This window comes from Dermacentor albipictus, chromosome 9 (assembly GCF_038994185.2).
Source record: "Dermacentor albipictus isolate Rhodes 1998 colony chromosome 9, USDA_Dalb.pri_finalv2, whole genome shotgun sequence".
Lineage (NCBI taxonomy): Eukaryota > Metazoa > Arthropoda > Arachnida > Ixodida > Ixodidae > Dermacentor > Dermacentor albipictus.
This window is the reverse complement of record NC_091829.1, coordinates 106,602,783-106,625,003: the sequence shown is the minus strand read 5'-3', so window position 1 is coordinate 106,625,003 and position 22,221 is coordinate 106,602,783. Positions and strand designations below refer to the sequence as shown.

Below are 22,221 nucleotides of genomic sequence, written 5' to 3'. Positions count from 1 at the left end.
TGGTTCGGGTCGCACCCTAATTCATGAACATCTCGGTCATCGGCTCTTGTGTGCGCAGTGGATGCCCAAAATTTTGAACCACCGCCAAAAGACGGAGAAGTTCTGCGCTGCCTTGACTCATCCCATCCGGTATCACAATGAGGGTGACGACTTGTCTGCAATTGTGACCGCGGACTAATCATGGTGCCGCTACTATTAGCCTGAAACACTACGACAAAGCTTACAGCGAAAACATTTGAATTCACCACCCCCAAGGAAACGAAGGCCATCATTTCTGCCGGAAAGGCGTTGTTGACCTTTTTGTCGATCGTCAGGGGCCATTATTGATCGAATTTGCTAAACCTGGAGAGACTATCAATCATTTCCGATAATGTGAAACGTCGGATCGGCTGCGTGTCGCAATCAAGAACAAATGACATGAAAAATTGAACAATGGGATCATCTTGCTCCACGACAATGCCAATCCCCATGTCGCTGATGGGGTTAATACAAAAGTGCCAATGTTCAAGTGGGAAACGTTGCAACATCCGCTATGTATACAGCCCAGACTGGTCGCCTTGCGGCTTCCACATTTGGGAGCATTTGAAGAACTGCTCAAGGGAACCAGATTTGTATCGGATGTTGGCGTTACAAATTTTTGAAGCAGCAACCCATGGAGTTTTATGAGACAGGAATTACGCGACTCGTTCATCAGTGGGACAAATGTGTAAATGCTCACGGAGACTACTTTTAAGTAAAGTACCCCGTTTGTCACATATTCGCATTGGCTCACTTTCATTTTACTCGCCCTCGTATATTCTACAGAACTCCTGCTTTTTATACGTGCTCTCTGTTGCGACTGTAATTTCGATGCAATTACTCACGATACACGATCGGTGGTGACAGCTGCTCCTGCGTAATACATTGGAAGAAATGACAGCGTCATTGAGATTTTTCGCTGGCCGTTGCATATTTGCAGGAATGTAAACAAGGATCTTGAATGACAAAGTTTCATTAACATATTTGTCCAGAACTCGTTCATTTCATGGCCTTTACATTTTTGACATCAGCAGCATGCACTGCTTTGCTGGTTTCGAACTGATGTAGTTCTAAAGCTCGTGCGACGTTTTCTTTACTTACTAAATAGACAAGAACTTGGAAGCATTGACATCAGTTATGTTAGGCTCAATTTTTGGCGCATACGAGTATAATATTTTATGAAAAAAATACATATTTTACTTGTATTGACAGTGCGTAGCGTTCAAGAATTCGTTTGCAGCATCTTTGGCAATTCAGTTATTATTCGTGTATTTGATCCCTAGGCAAATTGTTTAAAAGGAAGCTTTAGCTCGGGCCCAACTCTGACGCGGCCTATTTAGATACATGTAAAACGCAGAAACGCTTTTCTGAGACAACCCCTGAATCGATTTTAATGAAATTTGTTGAATTTGAGAGAGTAAGTTAATTTCTAGCGTTTGTTTGAAGCGGAATTTCGATTTAGGGCCCGAACTTTGTTTAACATATTTTGAAAAATTCGCAACTGCGAAAAAGATAGAAGCACGAAGTTTACAAATCAATGGCTCTGCATCAAGAACGTATATCGCGGTTCTGAAAACGGCATCCATTACACCATTCACAGCGAACAAATTCGATTTGTCTATTTGTATCTTATTGTGAATTGGTTATGTTATGTTACGAGGGTTCTGCAAAAGCCGTATTTCCATAATAGTTAATTTTTTTAAGAGTCATGTGTAACATCAATTTTGTCCGCTGTAGATGTACTATCACATAATTGTGATATCAATTTTCATTGCTGATTTATGGAGTTGTAAACTTTATTGTTTCGTTTTCTGAAAATTTTCGATTTTTGCCACTTTTCAATAAAATACTGACGACCTAAATCGAAAATTCTAAACAAACCATCACTAGTATTTGAGTTTTATTTTTAATTGCAACAAAACTCATCAAATTTGGTGCAGTGGTTGCCATGAAAAACGAATTCTCCTTCTACATGTATTTAGATAGGAGCATCTGACCTAATGTTTCCTCTTAGGAGGAGGCCGAGCTGCATTGTGAGCCCCCCCCCCCCCCCCCCAAACGAAATTTCTGGCTACGCCACTGAATAGAAGAAAAGGAAAGGTCCCATAATACAGCCTCTGGTGCCGTTATGTTCTAGAAATATTCACTTTAATTGTCCCTCTTATTTACTACCATCGTGACTCAGACATACTAGCTGGCTAGGACGCCACCGTTAACGCTGGGGTCGCGCTAATTTAGCGATCGCATGGTAATGATCGAAGGACTGAACGATGAACGAATAAATCTTTATTTGAACGAATGGGGCGGGGCGGCTCTCGGCAGCTGTTGGGGGTTATGTTAGTGTTCCTGTATATGCTCCCGCAGGGTATATGCTCCCTGCGGGAGCATATACAGGAACACTAGGTTATGTGGGACAAAGGTGACATCTCGGTGAGAGGAATTTTGGGTGAAGTAAGTGTCTGATGATCTCAGTCTTTAATTGTTCTTTCCAACTTTTTAATATCCCTAACTCCACATGAGGTGTCGCGTGGGAAATTAAATTGAATAGTTACTCAATACAGGCCCTGGAAACGTCCAGTATAACGTGCCACTAGGCTGAGCATGTTTCACTGGGTAATCGTATGTAGAAGAAGCAGTTTCTTTCACTGCGGCGAATGCTGCGCGAGCCTGCACGCAGCTGCCTGCACGAGTTTCGCTTTCGAACCGCTGGCAACACTGGGCAGTTCGTTCGGAGGCCATCCTTGCAGTCACGGGACCTGTGACAGGCGCTGAACGGGTCTCTGCGGTGGTTCTACCGCCGTAAGGAAACGGTTTACCTTGGGTACGTACAGCGCGACTTTCACGTTCGACCGCGTGAACTTTCTGTTCACGACGTCTTGACGCGATTTCTAGCGTAGCGGGCATAGCGCCAGAGCTTGCATGCGCTCGCGAGACGACGCCGTGGAATGTTCCAACGGTGTCCCGCGATGCGGCACACCTCCTTCGACGAAACTAACGTTTCGTTTTGCTCGCTGCCGCGCGTAGTTTGTTTCAAAGGGTGCGAAATGCGAGAGAACGGAAGTCAGAACGTTCACCGTGTTGGCCGGCGAGCCGAAGCTACCGTTAATCGCGAAGCTCGAGTAGAACGGAGTTTCGACCGCGGTCGCACGGTCCCGTGTTGTCGCTGGCCGCCTCGCACCGCACCTGGAGTGCTTGATTTTTTTACAAGGAACTCGCATTTTGTTCTTTCAAGGAGGCAGCCCTCGTCATCGCTGCGGCAGGCACCACCATGACCGAGTTCTGGCTCATCTCGGCTCCGGGTGAAAAGACCTGCCAGCAGACATGGGAGAAGCTCTGCACCGTCACGGCCAAGCAGAACAATTTGTCCACGAACTACAAGTTCCACCTGCCTGATCTCAAGGCAAGTGGTTGTCTCGCCCGTTGGCTTAGGACGCGTGCCCCGTAAGCGGTCAAAGAAACAAAGAATCGCTTTGCACGCGTTTAGGTTTTGGTAACTGCACGGGTTATGAGCATCGTAGAAGCGACTGGTTACGCTTCGCGATTAGCGTGGATGAGGGCCGAAGGCTCCCCTGTAGCCTGTGCGCGTTTGCTTCTAAGTGCAGTTCACCAAACTTGGGCCATGTCGCAGTTTAATGAAACGAGTTGTTAGGAGAGTTCGTGCACGTTTTATACAAGAATTGGGGCGCGAAAAATGAGAACACTCACGATAAAAACGACATGGACGGGCGCACACTACCAGCCAATTTATTTTTTAAAAAAACGAGACGTTATATGGATACTGCAAATGTGCAGAGATAAAGAGAAACATCCAAGCACATTTTACAATTATCGCTATGCTCGTCGTAGTTAGAACACCGACTTGGATTTGCCTTAGACTACACTCCTAAATCACGCAGTATCCTGCATACATACAGAACCACTATGTTAAGCTCAGAAAGCAACATACGAATTGCAACCATTCTTGACGTGAGACCTCGGTAACCTGCTGATTGTCTCGATAGGCACCTCTGAATGAAGTGGCACCCCTTCAGTGTTCTCCTGCCTTTCTTTCTGTTCATGCATATAACTTCCTTTTCCCAGCAGAGGCTAGCTGGTCGGACAGGGCAGTCAAGTTTGTGATCGGCATTGCAGAAGGCGTGTGGTGCTTTTCTCATTGTGAGGATAGATTGAATTCTCTAAAACTGCTGCACCAGGAGGGCACATGTAACTGGCAAGCAGACACCTCAGGAAAGCACTGGAGATTATAATAAAGCTGGCAGCATAGGATATCTGGCGTGCCCGAGGGGAAGCGGGGGGGATCAAAGCTGGAAGCAGAGTGGTCCGTGCATAGGAACCACCAAGGCCGGAGTGTGCCAGGGGGTATTCGCATACAAAATTTGCTGTCCGCTATCGCAGACAGCTAGCTGATATTACACACCCCTGGCATGCGTAGGACTCTACGAGCCCCAACCCATCGACCAGCCTGGGCTCCAGCTTTGATGTCCCCACTGCTGCTTTAGTATCATGGAGGTGCCGCCAATAATACAAAATGGCACCTTGTAAGAACCAGTAAAAGAAAACAATTGCAGTATCACGCCCAGCCACTAACCTGGGATGCTAAGTTCAGCACTACCGCACACCGTGACTTCTCCACCACTAGTCAGGACCTTGCCGCCAGACTTGCATCTGGTTGGCCTGTGTGCCTTTAACTTCTCTCTCTTCACAAACATGCAGTCCTTCTGTAGGTACTTCAGGATTCAGTGTTCTAAGGGGCCCAGGTAGGCCTGCTGCGTCCCTGCTTCGCCCCTGCCCCCGAGATATATTGGCGCCATTTCTGTGTCAACAAAATTAAACGTAAAGTGCACACCCACTGCCACCCCCTCCCCTTGACGTAACCCTAGATCCACCCCTGTTTCAATGTTGCGCATCATGTTGCGGTCAATGTGGGGCTCAAAAAGAGATTCACAGAGAATGTATATAGCCAAGGGCCAATGTTGTCTTGCGAGATTGAATGGGAACGGCATCTAAATAAGCCTTTCTGCTTTGTTTTACAGGTGGGCACACTTGATCAGCTGGTGGGCCTCTCGGATGACCTCGGCAAGCTCGACGCTTATGTGGAAGGGTAAGCTGGCACTCAGCTATTTACCAAGAGCGTCTGGTTACACCGGTGATTCATGTTAAGGCACTTTAGCATCTGTGAAATTACATGTAGACAATGTTCAGAAGTATGAGCCAGTTAAATTCCGGCCACAGCAGCAACATTTCATTGGCAGCAAAATTCAAAGATGTCTGCGCCCCATGCATTGGGTGAACATTAAACAGTGCCAGGTTGTCAGAATGAATCTGCATTCCCTAACTACGGCATGCCTCATAATCATATCATGGTTTGGGCACGTAAAACTCTAGAATTTTTTCATTGTTTTCATTATGGTTTGATTAACATAAGCAGCAGTATAGACAAAGCTGGTATGGTTTCGAAATTCTTTGAAACAAATGTGTAGCTATTGTGCCTGTCTACCTGTTCAACCTGTATCTCCTGTGAAGTGTGAGGCATCTGCATAGCCTTCGGATGTTAAACCTAATCAGTCGTAAGTTACCATAGCCCACCAGAGTGAGTTACCTGGCCTGGGAGCAACTAGGTGACAGTTGTTCCTCACTTTGTAACAGTTGCGAATGTTATTTAATACCCTTAGAAACTACATATGCTATGCTATGCCGTGTCATACATAGCAGGCAACGCCAAGAAGGCCTTTGAGAATTCTGACTGTTCACACTGGCAACCGAAAAATTGTGCGTCATGTATGACAGAGAGAGGTATCGGTTATGTAATTTGACCTAACATTGCGTGCTATGCATTTATGCCACAAAATGTGACATCATTATTACATGGAAGGTGTCCAAGATATGACGCAATTTACCACCAAATGAGAGGAGTGATAAGTCTCTGCAACCAGGCACAACACGCACCGCTTGATCTCACGACCAGAACATAGTAGAACATCGCGTACTGGAAGTGCAAACCTTCATAAACAAGACGTGATTTGGCATAACATTACATCCACAAGTAGTTGTTATAATAGATGTAGTTATTCCGCTTAAAGCTTTGCAGACCAGAAACAACGGCGCTAAGTTGCTGTGCATGAAACTGAGTATATAGCATTCTGCTGCAGCCCCCATTTGTCAGGGTATGATCAATGTGCCGGTGCTGTTTCCAGAGTGACTCGGAAAGTTGCCAGCTACCTCGGTGATGTACTGGACGATCAGAGGGACAAGTTAGCCGACAACCTTCTGGCCAATGGATGTGAGTTTTCTTCATTTGTGCGACTCGCTTTCTTTTGAAAGCACAGTCAGAGGAGACAGCCGATGCAAGATCTCTGGCTGCAGTGGTGTTTCACACGTAATGTCAAGCAATTTGAAGACACACCTACAGTTCACAAATTAAGAGAGAACAGTTTGTACAAATTCTCTAGGTGGCTTAGGGTTAAGGCGATGCTTTCTTTTTTTTTTCGCATGGCGCCGGACCTCTTTGGCTTGCAGCATTTATACTGGTGTCACATGAGGCACTTTCACTTGCAATTAGCCCAATCAGGATTGATTTGCAATTGCAAATGGCTTCCTTCTGTACCTTGCGCAATGGAAGAATAGCAAGGACAGAAAGGATTTTTATAGCCAATATAAAAACTGTGTTATACAGGGGCATAAACGTGGTTTGCTATTGGTTGAGTGAAATACTTCCTGCCTTGTGCAATTAAAGCATGGGCCTACCTGCTGGGTCAATGAAACGTTGTGGGCATTGGTAGTTGATAAATTTTGCAAACTAAATTTGTATATTTTTATTGTTTCATTCATGTATGACAGTTTCCTGTGTAAAAGATCAATACGCAAACATGGTACCTCAATATGGAGCACACAATTCATTCAACCATAATAAGCTACCTTGCAAGCTGACACACCCACACCTTGATTACAACACACTATAGCTAGGGCTTCTGGAAAATTACTACATGAATGCTGATGCAAAAGGCATTGCTTGCTTCCATTATTCGTTTGGTCACTGGGTGTTTTTTCAAAGTGCAAGTTCAATTGCTGTATAAGGGACACCTTAGTGGCCTTTAAATTCAAATGCTTTATGTTGGCATATGTTGCTGAACATTTTACTAAGTGTGAAATCTGAAAACTCAAACAAAAATTCACTTATGCAAATTATTTTAGTTAGGATAATCACTGTTTCTTGAGTAGCATGGCCTCTTCATTGCTGTCATTGTCCCTTAAAAATTCCTCATAATCAACATTAAAGTCCTCTGAAACACAGTTGATAAACAGTTCTTCAGTTTTGCGGCGTTTATAGCTCTAGAATTCCTGCATTGTACAGTGTGGGTTTCTTGCGCCGGTCCGAAAACGAGATGCACGAGTAGTACCGACAGCCGATAAGCTTTGCTGTGCCATTTGTCGTATGAAGCCAAAAACCTACCATAAAATGTTAGTTTAACCAATCTTTGAGTAAATGGCACAACCGGTCTGCAGATGTTTCGTGTCTACAAATTGTCTCTGGCTTGTGCATAGGGGGGCCCAATAAGCATCCTCGAGCCCGACACTTATAAGAGTTAGCAGTGTCCCAGCTACTTAATGACAAAGCAGAGAAAACAATGCATGACAGCGTGAAAGAGATTTATGCTGCGTACATTTCGGCAGCATAGGTGCTGCGCCATAGCTGCACAAGCCACACTGACAGAGCATTAGGAAGAACATGCCAAAAAAAAAGAACTTTTGGAGAGCCCATTTAAGTGTGGGTCATAAGTTGATTTGTAGCTCTTCGTTAGAACGTCCTTCATGAGACGTAGCTTTTGGGATGTAGAGCTTAGACATTTATTTTTGTAAGCAGCATGCCAACCAGCAAGCACCAGGTTTTCATAAAGGCTGTGCTGACGACTTTTTTCGCTCACCAAAAAAGGTGGCTCCTACAAAAAAACTTTACGTGGGGCTAATTCTCTCGTGGTTCTACAAGTACGGCCAGCTGGCTCAAAGAAAGGCAAAAAATGGCACCAAGTGGATGACAACAATGGATGTTTGTATGATGCCACCATTGTCCCTATTGGCACCAGTGGCTGCATGGCAGAGGTTACAAGATGGCTGTCGTACAGTGTCAAACGATGAAGCTGGGATGGTTTCTCCAAACTGCTTCCATTAAGTCAAACACAAGAAACCTAGTTTATGGTTCGTATAAGCTACTCTCAGTGCGAAGTAGTAGTTGTTGCAGCGCAGCACTCCCGCCCTCTGATTGTAGCTGCTGCAACTACTTTCCAGCTCAGCATTGCACTCTGACCCCTTAGTTTTCGCAGTACCCTCACTTTTTTGCGAAGCTCTGACGGGTGTGATGGTTCACTATGGCAGTGGCAATTTGTTGTCAGGGTGGCATTCAGACGCCCAGCTATCTGCTACTAAGTGGCATGGAAATTTCATGGGTCCAATGACTGTTGACCATTTCGTCACGTTTCCCTCCATTACTTTAGTCTGCCAGTGCTTGATTAAAATAGATTAAGAGTACAGCGTTTAGCTTCACTATGCCCTTAATCATAGACTTGCTTTTGTCGTGTACGACCAGTCTTGTGAAGGTTAATGACGAAGTTACAAGCACCTGTAGAAACATTTAAGACCTACATACTATGTTTGCACAGTGGTGATGGTATTCTGCTGCAGAGTTAACAAGGTCATGGGTTTCAATTCCCAACTGTGATAGCCATATTCTTATTGGGCAAGAGTGTAAAAAGGCTCATTTACTCAGTTTTAAGCACCTGTCAAAGAACCCCAGATGGTCAGAATTAAATTGGATCCTACCGTTACGGCATCTCTCAAAGCACAGTTTAACGTTTTACGCCCCATCAATCAAACTTGGGGCGCTCTGTTGATATCTGATGCCTTTGTTGTGCAGTGGAATTGGAGGCATACTTGACGCGCTTCCAGTGGGATATGGCCAAGTATCCCATCAAGCAGTCCCTTCGAAACATCACTGACATCATCAGCAAGGTATGACTCTTCAACTGAAGCATGGCTGTATGTTAACTTTCTCTCCTTGCTGCAAGATCTTGTTTCGCAAGATGTTCAGAGTTCCATGCCCTGCACCTCCGCTGAAGCACAATTGCGGGACAAGTCAGAGGTAGTCATTATCATTTCTTTTCCAAATTATTCATATTTATGAAGTATTTGAATAAATAAGCAGATATGACAACTTGGGCAGGCAATCCACTAAATTTCCCTATGTAAACTGAAAACATCCGGTCCGGGCGTCATATCCAAATTTCTGTGCGTTGCCGACTGTAAAGCCAGTTTCAATTAGTAACGCATACTGCTTCGGTATGTATGCACACAGAAACGCATCTAAATAAATGAGAACATGTTTGCACTGAGACTCCCAGTGCTCCCTCTTTTCTCTGTCGTCTTCCACGCTGGCCGCACATTGCATCCTCATGTTACCGGAGAAAAACCATTGCACTAGCACTCGTGGGAGCTGCAACTACGGTATGGCCGTTCGGCCAGCTTGGGCGTGACGTGGCTGTAGAGCGAAGCATACCTTCAGCTCACAAGGACGTCCTTGACATCGACCACCCTGCAAATTCGCTCAGTCATGAGGTGCTGCAAGACAGAAAACTCGGGCGCTTGCGTGTCGTAGCTGAAGTTTTAGCCGGCTGTGCATGGATTTGCCTAAACTTTGTCTTTGTGGCTCCATATGGCTTTGCTATTGCCAATTGGTTGTTTTCAACGAAATGTTGCGTTATAAATGCAACAATTTTGTAGTGATGATGCCTGTGGCAGAGACCTAATTGCCTCGCTGTGTTCGGGCTACATTTTCCCTGGTAATCTAGGAGTGTATGAAGTGTGCCGCAAGATGTGGCCTGAAGCCACACGCACGAAGATTAGACGAATCCACATACTGTACATCACTCCTACATTTGGTCTTTAAGGTGTCGTTTTAAGAGAGCTTAGGCCTACAAGCAGCCACTGTTGGTGTTGATGCCTTGCAGCAAGTGGGCCAGATTGACGCGGACCTCAAGAGCAAGTCGGCCGCCTACAACAACCTCAAGACACAGCTGCAGTCCATCGAGCGGAAGTCCACGTGAGTGTGCGCCGGTCACTGCCAGCTGAAGTTGAACTTGTGCTTAATTTGAACTCGGCGTTCGGGTGGCATACTGCGGTGCTTCACTGGCAGTGGCGTTCCGCTACCAAGCATGAGTTTGCAGGTTTTGATTCCCAGACGCAGCAACCGCATTCCGACGGGGGCAGAATGCAGAGGCCCGTGGTAACGTAGCTTTGGATGGAGGATGAGAAACCCCGTATAGGTGAAGCACAGGGCAGGCCGCTTTCCACCAGCAAAAACAAGCCACCGATTGGCTTGGTTGATTGAGTGGGGCACATTTTTTTCAGTTAAGACAGAGCAGCGTGGGGAGTGCACGAGTAAAATATGCAAAGAGAAGAGTCAAACCACGGTATAACGAAATTGCATTGAAGACGAAAGCACTTTCTTTGTGTCCACTAGTATTCATTATCAGTATATGTATATGCACAGAGGTATTGAAGAAAATTTGCATATTTACTTAGTTGTATCTGATGACTTGCTATTCCAGACTTTATCTTGAAGTTTGACTGTAAAATAGACCATGCAACGAATTTCACCTTATCTGAACAATAAAAGTGTGCAGTAGTATTGTTTGAACAATGGTACAAAATTGGTAGATTCTAATTTTGTGAGTAAGTTTTTTCGCAACACTAAAGTGCAACTGTTAGTCCTTCCTTTCTCATGCACATTCTGAACCTTCAAAATAAGAAGTTCTTCCTTGTCCTACTTGTCCTCCATAACAAGTTTTCTACCATTTATCTGGACAATAACAACAAAAGTGGGATGATGATGATGATGGCGACGATGGTGATGATGATGATGACGAGTTATAGGCATCCCCTTTGAAATGGAGCAGTGACAAATAGTCGCCTAGCCTGCTAGGTGTTGCTAGGTGGAGCTTAGTTGCTACAGCACCATGCACCATTTGGTGCAATGCTTTGACAGAAAAAAAAAAAAAGAAAACTTTCTTGGTTGAGTTCAGTGAAATGGAGGGGCCCTTGACACTAGTCTTACAACCAGTGCTTTAACTAGTTTTACAGCAAATTGTGTAGCGTGACAAAGCGCAGCACATAGGTACACGGAATTACCGCACACATAGACAGGAACGTTTGTGTCAGTTCTGTCACCTTCACGTGACAGTGAGCTCTAAGTGTTGAAAATGGAGGTTTAATTTCTTGTGTCCTGAACAACAGAGGCATTAAACATTTAAACACGTATAAGCGGGACCAGCAGCTTTCACTTGTGGCCTTTGCCTTCACAGGGGCAGCCTGTTGGTTCGCAGCCTTGCGGACCTGGTGCGTAAGGACCACTTTGTGCTCGGCTCCGAGTACCTGACGACCCTGCTGGTCGTCGTGCCCAAGTGAGTGCAAGCTGTTGTAGACACTCAGTCAGCTCGAGTTAGTAGAGGGTATGCCTCGCTGCTGCCGTTGATCAGTGAACCATGGGCCGGGGGTTCCAAACAAGAATGAGTCCTAATTTGGCTCAATTTCCATTGGGTGTTCAGTTCGGCACCCGCCAAAGGAATCCACCCACCCCCCACTCCCCTGTGGCATGCAGACCACTTTTGTACCCTTGTCGTGGGGAACTTGCAAAACGGTAGTTGAAAATGTACCTGACCACAGATTGTGACATGTGCATGCAGAAATGGCATATGGTGCAGGTTCTTTCTGTTTAGCTAAAGCTCCTTTGGATATTGTGACCTATTTGTTTTTATTGACCTGGTGACACAAGGAGTGCTGCGAAAGTAGTCATGCCACTTAATGGCAGCTTCTTGGGACTAACTGTATCACGTGATAACCTAACCAACGGCTAAAGCAGGTGCTCAAGGATGTCAGCAGAGTTTCATCACTGTTGAAAATGACAGTGATATCAGCGATAAATGTCTGAGATTTATTTCATTATACTCACCAATTTGTTACACAGTGGAATCCACTTATGACAATATTCAAGTGCCACAAAAATTGCATTGTTACTATAACCAATAATTGTTATGACCAGGTTGCATGAAAAAAAAATGGCCGAGTTGTTGTGAGAAAACTGTAATGGCGAGGAGGCCAGTGCTACTCCCCACCACCTTCCCATCTGGCTTCTGATTGCATTGACTTGTTTAACTGTTTAACTCTGCTTCCTGTGCACTCCGATCGCATGTTGTTAAGAAGCCGCGGCTGTTGACGTTCAAGAATAGCACTGCTATAACTGCAAAGAGGGGTCACGGGCGACAAGTGAAATGCGAGCTCCACTAAGACATCACTTTGGTGGCCCCAAAAGGTGCCTTTTAAAAAATGTGAGACCATTGCCGTGGCAGCATCTCAGTTGGAGAAATCCAGAAGAAACGCTGGGACGTGATCACCACAAGCATCTCGCCACGTACTTCCCACTCTGGCTTGCACAAGAAGACCGCACATCCGTCAGGCTCGCTTGCATTATGCAAAGCTTGCTGACAGCCTTCTCCAAGGCATCCAGGTGCCCCACATAGTGAAGCGGAAGGTCCCTCATGGAAGCAAGCCCACGAGGGACTGAATCATCTACAGGACGTCTCGCAGGGACAATGTTGAGGCAGCCTGCCCTACTGCATCTGCGCTGCCGTCGTAGCCGTCACTGTCACTATTCAATGCAAGCACGTTCACAACGATCGCCTCATCGGTTAGAAGCACTTCGTTTCCAAATCTATAGCAGTGCGCTTTCTTTCGCTGGCAGTGCATGACGTTGTCGATGATCAGCAGGCGGACCGGCCATCTTCCGTTTTGGCGGCTTGTCAAACAAGGCTGATAAACAGTGTGGCCAGAAACGACTTCAACACAACAAAGACAAGTACGAGCGACTTAATCTGTTGTCATAATTGCACAGAAACGCGCTATAGAATAAAGAACCAACAGTGAGGGCCCAGCAACCAATCGGGGATCATCGTCATGCAAAGCTGGAAGCTTTGTCAACGCAGTTGGCGCAGTCCATTCATGTTTCGGAAGGTGGCGTGGCGCAGAGCTATGGGCGCATCCCATTCGTGTTCAAAGGGGTGGAAGGGCAGTGGGAGAGATGCGCGCAAGGCTGGTGCGCATCTCTCAGCTCGCATTTCACTTTTTCTTTTTTCTTTTTCAAAGATTTTGCATTCCATTACCTATCGGCACAGACACCCAGCAGCCAGACTTCATCGTTTTAACCGATAGTGTGGCATGGGGACATTGTAGTAAGCGGTTTATTTCCCCATAGAAAACAAACAAAAGTTGACGGTGCAGCAGTGTTTCATTGTTATGACCGATATAATGTTAAAACCAGTATCGTTATAAGTGGGTTCAACTGTGTCCACATTCATTATGTCAAGGTTTTATGCTATGCTTATTGAGCTACCATGCTGTCTCGCTTTACTATGGCTCCTTTAGAGCCTTTACACATTTAAAATACTACTTATAATAAATAAACCTCATTATTTTGCCGGTGACTTTGGTATAGTGAACCTCCCTGCCTTTCCCTTATGACATCTCTCTCCCCTTCTCGTTACAGGAAAAGTTTAGCCCTGTAGTTTCCATTGTATTGTGTGTGCTATGCTGAGTTTGATATCTCAGCAGTCTCATTTAAGCAAGGGAAACAGAACACACGTACTGCAATAGCATTTTTTGATATGCTGGAGAGAGCATTCACTTGTGGATAGTTTAGCAGAGCAATTACTATGTTAGTTAACTCACAACTCAAGTAACACTTCATTGTTTTTTACTTTGCTCAAATGTGCTCACTGTGGCCAGAAATAAAAGTGAACAAGTTGTTCAAATGCTCTTTGATGTGCAACTTTGCTCGGGCGTTACAGGATTTCGTGCAAAAAAAACGTCTCTGCCGGCTCAAAAGCCCTTTGTGCAGGCATCTTTTGATGGCTTATTCGGCCTTGCAAATGCTGTGTTGAGATTCCTTGCCTTCTGCTGCTTGTCTAGAATGCTGTTCAAGGACTGGCACTCCAAGTACGAGAAGCTGTCAGACATGGTGGTTCCATACTCCTCCCAGTGAGTGGCTTTTCCCACTCGAAACCGGTGCGGAAGAAAGCTGGCGGGTTGGTTCGGCATTCGCATCATCAAAGCGTGTCGGCCTTGTACACTTGTTACACAGGTTGCCTTTGCTGCAGCTAATCTAGCCCATAATTTTTTTTTAATATTTATTTTAGGATAGCAAATTTGGTGTCAACTTCAGTGGTGTACTTCACTTTAACTGAGTGCCATTTTGGCAGCTTGATGCTATGCAGCAAAAAGTGTAATGTGGAATTGAGTTCAAATTACTATTTATATTTGAATGAAGTAGTTAATATTGCTTTATCGTGAAATTCACATATTAAGTGCACTCACAGAAGCTGCTTGGACGGCAATGCCATTGCTTAGCAGTGTGATATTCTAATTCGCCGTGATGCATGCATGAGTGTAATGTAATGCAATAACACACTACCTGTGGCTTGTTTAAATTTAACAGTGTGTGCGCAGAAAGTTGTTTTTGTCGATTGAAACAAACGCAATTGGAGTAATGCTTGGGCAAGGGTACCAAGCCTCTTTGTTTACCGATGCTTTTGTTCGTCCTTATGGCTAGTATTGACGAGGATGCACACTGCAGGGTAGCAGTACATAGCGGAACAAGTTTCTCACGTGACTCTGTCGCGTTACCGCATTTTTTTTTTTCGTACAACAGCTTGTCAATGACACAAACGCCAATTGACTCTCACTCAACGTGTCACTAAATATGCCAATGTGACAGGGATATGACAAGCTGCGTTTTTGAGCATTTGTGTTCAAATGCTCACCGCAGAGGCTCTATGACTATGGGGTCCCATTGTTAAGCATGAAGTCATAGATTCAGCACCCAGCCGCTGTAGCCACTTTCCAATGGAGGCAGAATGGAAAGAAGCGCTTGTTTGCAGAGGTTTAGGCACACACTGAATAACCCTATGTGGTTGAAATTAATATTAATTCTGCAGCCCCCCAATGTTACATAATCCCAAGGTTTGATGATAATTCATCAGAGTTTGTCACAATTTGCGAAATTGTCACCATGAAAAAACGGACATTCGTCAAAGTACAAGGAAATACTACTACAGTGTCCCTCACATTTCAATGCGTAACTTTGTAGCCCTGTCGTGGGAGACTCATGAAATATGTCCAGATAGATCTGACCAGAGTTTGGAACATGTGCATGCAGAACTGCACTGTGTGCATGCACATTGTAACAAAAATTATGTAAGTGTGTGTTGCTTGCTTAGTTCTGTTTAATATTGGCCTGACAATGTGAAGTGTACTTCTTTCTGTTTCTTTCTTAATATTTTTTTTGTGTGTGTATAATTGTTTCTCAACAAGGTGTCGTGTAAACTTGAATTTTGCATTTCCACTCCCGCTCACGGCCCTTTTTAAGGCTAGTACTGCTGTGTAAATAAATAAATTAATTAATTAAACCCCATCAATGAATGAATGAAGGTGTAAAAAAGAAAGTACATGAAATAAGAGCAATTTGACTATCTTTTTTTTGAAGCGGGCATTAAAACTCGTACCTTACACGTTGCCTTCGACCTTACCTTGCGATTTTTATTACGATTGAGGCTAAAGTAGTGTTTCATGTGCTGCTAGCTTTGCTTCGATAATGTGTTAAACAGTGTGTAACCACCTTCGGTGATCTTGCAGGCTGGTCTACGAGGATAACGAGCACGGCTTGTTCACCGTCACCCTATTCCACAAGGTGGTGGACGAGTTCAAGCTCCACTGCCGAGAAAACAAGTGAGCGCCACCCGCGATCTTCATCCTAGCCTATACACTAAGAAAGATTTTGCACCCTTCGATGCATATCTTGCCCCCCGGATAATCGTCATGCATCACAGTAACGAATGGCACATGCGTTATCAACAGGACATAGCATTCTTGACACGAAAGGAACGATCACAGGATTTCTCATGAAAGGAAACGCAACCCAGACAGTTGACAGTTATTGTTCAGGCACAAGATGCACGCCAGTGGGTGTAAAGTTTTCTTGGTGTACTCGCCTTGGTACTTTGCCCACAATGCTGCGGAAGCTGCGCAAGGAAGTTGCACATGGAAGTATTACTCTGCGCATGTTTCAGTGAAATTGTTTTCGACACGTGACACTTCCTAGGAAATAACTGCTTCGCGTATTGCAACTACAACTTGTTGACAGAAAGCGACATCAAGTCACGTGCGTTGCTTGTGCATATTTATGCTTCCAGCGTGCGATGCACCTCTGCTTTGGTCGCAAGTGCAAGGCGTGTGCTGTTGGCGGCTGGTCACAGGAACGTGCTGCTCCACTCGCCAGTTAGTAAAGGTTGTCCGACGTAATGGAAGCTTCCTTTAAATCGTCATAGGGTCTATTTGCCAGTAACACGTCTCTCGTTATTGTGTACTCAATTACACAATGTGAGTTGAAGGACACCATAAGTCCTTCGCAGATACACGCACATCCGAGCAACTTATGCACCAAAAGAGAGCAAGCCATTCCTAGGTTTGCCGCCGACCGAAATCCGTCACTGCTTATGTTGTCTTTTCGTCCCATTTTGGTGTTTATTTGCTTTACTATTTCTGCATTTCAGTTAAATTTTTTTAGTAAGTTAGTCTTCCCTATGCTGTTGCTGGCTTCATTGTCTCTTGGCTTAATGTCGTAAGTAATGAAAAATTGAGACCCTTAGTTTTCGTTATTCGTCTGACTCGTTTAAATTAGTTTAAAATTTTGAGCCGAGTACACTGCACGAATAAATCCTGCAAACGGTGTAAACCCTTGCACATAATTCTGCTTGTTGCGTGCAGATTCGTGGTTCGCGATTTTGTGTACGATGAGAATGCACTGCTGGCCGGCAAGAACGAGATTGCCAAACTGGAGAGCGACAAGAAAAAGCAATACGTGAGTGGCTTTCATTTACACGTCTTGCAGTCTGGGCTGCCATCACTGCCATCACTGCCCAGTGGCGGTAATGGTGGGCACATTTTTAGGGGTGTGCAAATATTCTGACGTCACTGAATTGAACCAAATAGTGAATATACAAAAATTTTGATTTGCAAATTGAGTATCTACTGTTCAATTCTTTTGATATTCGATGTATTCGGTGTAGACAACCGTGCTGTGCCACGTGTCCCGCACGCCACGCAGTCCTTTATTCTCGATGCCATCCAAGCGTTTCACTTCGTTTTCGGTGCAAAATGAGCGTGCTGCGGACAGGCAGCTCCGGCTGACACGGTAGCAGACGTCACTGCAGGCGCTTTTCGTCGGCCCTATGCCAGGATCACACACACACGGCGCCCAAACATCACAATTTGCAGAACGATGGCGCGTCGGCAGGGGCCACCTCTATCGGCACAAGGTTTATCCAGGTCAATAGCATCTATTGAAATGACAACACAGGGCAGACAGAGAGAAGCAGCACTGTGTTTCGTAAAGTGCAAACGCATGTGCGAAGATCGGGCCGATTAGCCACCGATAGGCACACAGCCGTCAATCTAACTCACACACATGATAATGGGACTGATCACCGATGAGCCATTCGTACGAACATACTAGCAGCAAGCACTCCTGTCAGGTGTTCCAGACAGCAGGCATTCAGCGACAGTCCGTTACCACATCAGCCAGCAGCAAATTTTTCCGACGCCGACACTTCCCAGGAAGGACGTTAAGGCTAATAGCACTTTAAACTTTGGTGCTGAATCGATGCACGTCTATTCGCAGCAGCCCCGCAACACTCGAGGAGGCTGACAAAGGAAAGCGATTGCTCGAAATGGCAATAAAGTGGTTTGCCGCTGCCATCTTTGTGACACACAGTATGGTGGTCGCTCCTTCTTGATGTTATCTGTAGACACACACACTGGTCTCGTTTTGTAGCTTGATGCAACCCATAACAAACTAGTTTTGAGTTTAAACGGTGCGCACAAAAGGTGTGCAGAAAGTGAATACAGGAGGGAGAGGGGGCCTCACGTGAATTAGCCATGACCTTCCAGATTTCAGAATCTTTTGCAGGTGGCGAATTGGGTCAAACCTGACAATAAGACAGCACGGGCAATGCCTGCTCTTTGCTGTCTGCACCGGCTATGCGCGGTGCAGTGATCAAGCGACACGATGCGCTGTCTTTCATCTGTTGTGCAGATTGGCCTTAGATAGCCCACCTGCTGTAAAGTCGGAATAGCCCTTCTGTATTTTTGAGAAGACTGGAAATCAACTATCTGTGCAATAAATAAAAGATTGTCGCAAAATGCAGGTCCACTGGTAAACTGAGAACCTGATTGGTGTTCAGTACAACAGAACGTCCCCAATTCATTAGTTTCAGAGGAAAAAAAGGCACTTAACCCTTTAAGGGACGATTTATTTTATTGCAGATATAAATTCTTCAGAGGGACCTTTTCCGAAAAAAATTTGCCATAAGTTTTCTTGGGTGACCTAAAGCGATAAAAAAATACTGAGCATTGGTATGTATGTACTGTTTATTCATGAATAACAACAATAAAGAAAGGAAATGAACTTATAAGAATTAAATAACTGATGCATTGTTATGCACATAGTTCAAAGGCTTAGAAAAATGCGCACACGTGAATATTTTGCAAGTCTCAAACGTTCCTCCTCTTACACTGATATTTACATCCATAGCATAATCGAAATACATAGGTGAGCACACTCAAGAAAACTGTGCAGTTGTGTGCCCGTCAAAAAAGCAAAAGGTGTGACAAACTTCCGCTAATCGTTCGTCTTATCGCCAACGAGAGACAGTTTGTTTTTGCAAGTCTCCAAAAAACGAAACGCACGCAAGGTGGCATCCTTCGCATACGTGCGCCTCTGTGAGCAACAAACGAGGGAGTAACAGGTGGTAGCCCTTTAAGCGATTAGTAACTAGATAGTCATCAGTTTACGAGCGCAAGAAGTTGAAACCGCCCGCACAACAAAACCCAAACAAACCGCTGCCCGCCCACCCGCGCGCACGTGTGCCAATGCACGAGCGGTAGTACATATACACGCCAGAGCAAACAAACCATGCAACGAAAACCGAGAGAGGGAGACGCAAGAAAAAAGGTTCTGTGTTTCCCGCATACTGGCACCACATGCCAGGAAAGGAAAAGTTAGGAAATTGGCACGCTTTTTAAATGCACAGATGGCGCCGTAAATATGCGGCATCGACCATTTTGGACTTGTTTGCGGCGCCAGATATTTACGTCATTGACACCGAAAGGGTTAATTGTATTCATCAGAAATTCTATTGATAAAAGAAAATTATACAGCTACACTTAACACTGCCTACATGTGAGAATGTGAAAGCATTATACTGTTTGTTGACCTCAGAATGTCACAATGCACTCATTGCACGCATGAATGCCTTCACGGACGCATGAATTAGGCACACCTTTTGTCAGCAAGAACCGTGGAGCCACCATGGCGTCGGGGAAAGCGCGCTCATCTTGTATCCCAGAAGCCCGAGTTTGATTGCCACCCAGAACGAAACATACCAAATTTTGTTTTCAAAGCCATTATTCTACTATGTTTACAGAACCTCACTGAGAAATGTGATGCCTGTGCGAGCAGTTTTTGACATGTTTTTACTCCTTACGCCGTCGGCCATTTTTAGTACCATTTTTTGGTCACGCCGCTGCCGCCATATTTTTGCATAATGGGGCACAGAATGCTTTTACGTTAAAACATTTTCTAGACCTTCATATACTAGAAGCGAGCTGTAAATGAGTGGTGGCGTACTAATGTGGTGTTCCCTTAATAACCGTAGGCTACCAAGTGCCTTGATTTCTACGTACCGAAGTTACTGATAGCTTGCTACATTATTGCTATGCAATGTCAGGAGACTCCCAAGCATTTGCAGCAGCGTATTTTCTTGCCTAATATTTGTAAGCATTCACTTTTGTGAAAACATTTTCTGATATTCAATATTCGATTTCGATATTTATTTGTGTTTGTTTCTTTTAATTCAATTGGATTCAACAATCGATTCAATATCTACCATTTGCTACTCGCACACCCCTACAAATTTTTAATTCTAACACGAAGTTTCCTTCGTGAACCTTCCTGGACTTAGCTGAGCGTGGCTGTCTTGCTCAATAGCTTGGACGCAAGACACCATAGACAGCCCTTAGCCTTAGCCTTAGCCCCATTTGATTGAGGGGTCTGCTCTTATAGACCTTTGTCTCCGTCTCTCTCGATTGTGGGCCTGGTCTGGGTGAAGTCTCGCAGCGGCGATATCAGTGTGCTGCATGTCAGCCTGGTGCTGTTTCAGCCGGCCCCTCGGACGCTTTCTGGGCACTTCAAGAACAACCGAGGACTGAGACAAAAAAATACCGTACAAGCACTCGTGCGCTGTCCTTCTAGCATAAACCTGTCATCGTTTGTTCCCATAACCTCAAGAGAAACCAAGTAGCCCAATGTTGCATGCTTTTGCAGTCATTTCAGGTGTTGCTGTAGTCGCTCAGAATTTTTTTCCTGCACCATCATTCATTCGAGCATAAGTGATCTTCCTGCCTGTTGCAGGGTCTGCTGATACGTTGGCTGAAAGTGAACTTCAGCGAAGCCTTCACTGCCTGGGTCCATGTCAAGGCCCTGCGGCTGTTTGTCGAGTCGGTTCTGAGGTGAGCTTCGCAAGCCTCCATGTGGTTCCTGTCACAGTCGCTCGGCATCTGCTGCGCTTTGACAATGCGCATCGTGTTGTGTATTCGATTCCCGACCTCGATAGCTGGCTACATTCTAATTGAGATGGGAGGGAGGTAGACATACTGTAGGCTCCCATTAAGACAAACACCTAGTCGAATCGTCAGATATGGGAAGCAGTAGTTAAAACTCAATCTAACGAAACCCATTTTACAATGTTTGCAAGCTAACGAAGAAATCTACAATTCTCGGCAAATACCCATAACGTTCCATGTTGTCATGAACCTGAATTAAAGAAATAGCTGGCTTGCATTAAACCCGATTTAACAAAGCTTTTCCAGAAACAAATGAGTAGAAAAAGCTGTGATTTCTTTCTAATTTTGACACTGATTGCTTCTTGCACTCTAACGCCGTCGCATTGAAACACGTAGGCAATCTAGTCACGGCCCTAGCTTTATTTTGACAAGGCTGCACGCTGCGGCCATGCATGGAACAGTGGACTCGGCAACCACTAGTGTTCTTACGTACCAAGTGGCCCTAGGGGCGCCAATAGTTCGGCCACCCTCGTGGATGTTTTACATGCACAGGCGTGGGTTAGTGGTAAACGCAATGCCGTGGTGCCTTTTGGGTTTCGCTACATTACAATTTTAGGTTTCAAAGGACCGAAAAACCTCTTACTCGATTTTCCTAAATAATTTGACCGCAGTCATCACTTCGTTAAATCGAGTTTCAACTGTACGTGGACATTTGGTTGGTGACCCATTGCTGAAGAAATCTGCTCAACACGAACTGCAAGTTCAGTTAAGCTGAACTTTGCAGTCTCCAATTACACCTGCTACTTGGCTCAGCAGGGAGGGTATCTGCTAGCCACATGAGAAGCAAAATAGTTTTTCCGTAGACATAAACATAATAGGCCATTGGCAATGATGATGCAGAAGCCTGCTGGGCTGTTACCATAATTAAGAAAGCCTGGAGGTGCCTTTGCAGGCTGCTGATGATGATGACGAAGGCACTGCCCAGAAGCCACAAGAACCAGCTGTTTTCACACAAGAGGTTCATTCAATTTGGCCTGCACTTCGCGAGCTAGTTCATTGCGGTTCAGTGCCAGTTAAATGCTTGTACAAAACTGGCTCGGCAGCTCCTGCATGAGCACCACACTGCCTCTCCCACCAAGTACAGGCAGTGTGGTGAACTCGTTCTGCACAAAATCTGCACCAGGCGAAACAAATATGGCAACTGCGCCTTGCACTGCTGAAATGAATAACGAAGTGCACCAGCTTCTGCAACTGTTCAGGAAGTACAAGCAAGTCAAATAGACCTATGATGCACCTGGTAAAGCCTTGACTACTTTGTTAAAACGCTTTTGATTCACTTTGCAGTATTTGCCTTTATAGTTTCGCCGCAATACAGCTGTGAAGCATACCGAGCAAGAGGTGCCTCGTTTGATTGGGATCACACCGTGTTATTTGAGAGGCGGGTTCACAAGCAGTCGCATGTAATTCGCATGTCCTTCGTGGCAG

The 22,221-nt window shown here is 45.1% G+C and overlaps 1 protein-coding gene across 2 annotated transcripts in view; it reads left to right on the top strand.

Annotated features, from left to right (window-relative positions):
- The first annotated feature begins 2,678 nt into the window (after nt 1–2,678).
- The window catches only part of Vha44 (V-type proton ATPase subunit Vha44), a 24,177-nt gene continuing 4,634 nt past the window's right edge, over nt 2,679–22,221 (top strand). The window contains exons 1-11 of one of the 2 annotated variants that reach the window (XM_065438862.2): nt 2,679–2,839; nt 3,251–3,418; nt 5,052–5,119; nt 6,213–6,298; nt 8,927–9,021; nt 10,017–10,108; nt 11,370–11,468; nt 14,029–14,097; nt 15,751–15,843; nt 16,882–16,975; nt 20,585–20,682. In XM_065438862.2, the coding sequence (XP_065294934.1) occupies nt 3,287–3,418; nt 5,052–5,119; nt 6,213–6,298; nt 8,927–9,021; nt 10,017–10,108; nt 11,370–11,468; nt 14,029–14,097; nt 15,751–15,843; nt 16,882–16,975; nt 20,585–20,682 (926 nt within the window). In that variant the 5' untranslated portion in view covers nt 2,679–2,839; nt 3,251–3,286. The remainder of the gene's footprint in view (nt 2,840–3,250; nt 3,419–5,051; nt 5,120–6,212; nt 6,299–8,926; nt 9,022–10,016; nt 10,109–11,369; nt 11,469–14,028; nt 14,098–15,750; nt 15,844–16,881; nt 16,976–20,584; nt 20,683–22,221) is intronic. The other variant, XM_065438863.1, reaches the window with a different exon arrangement.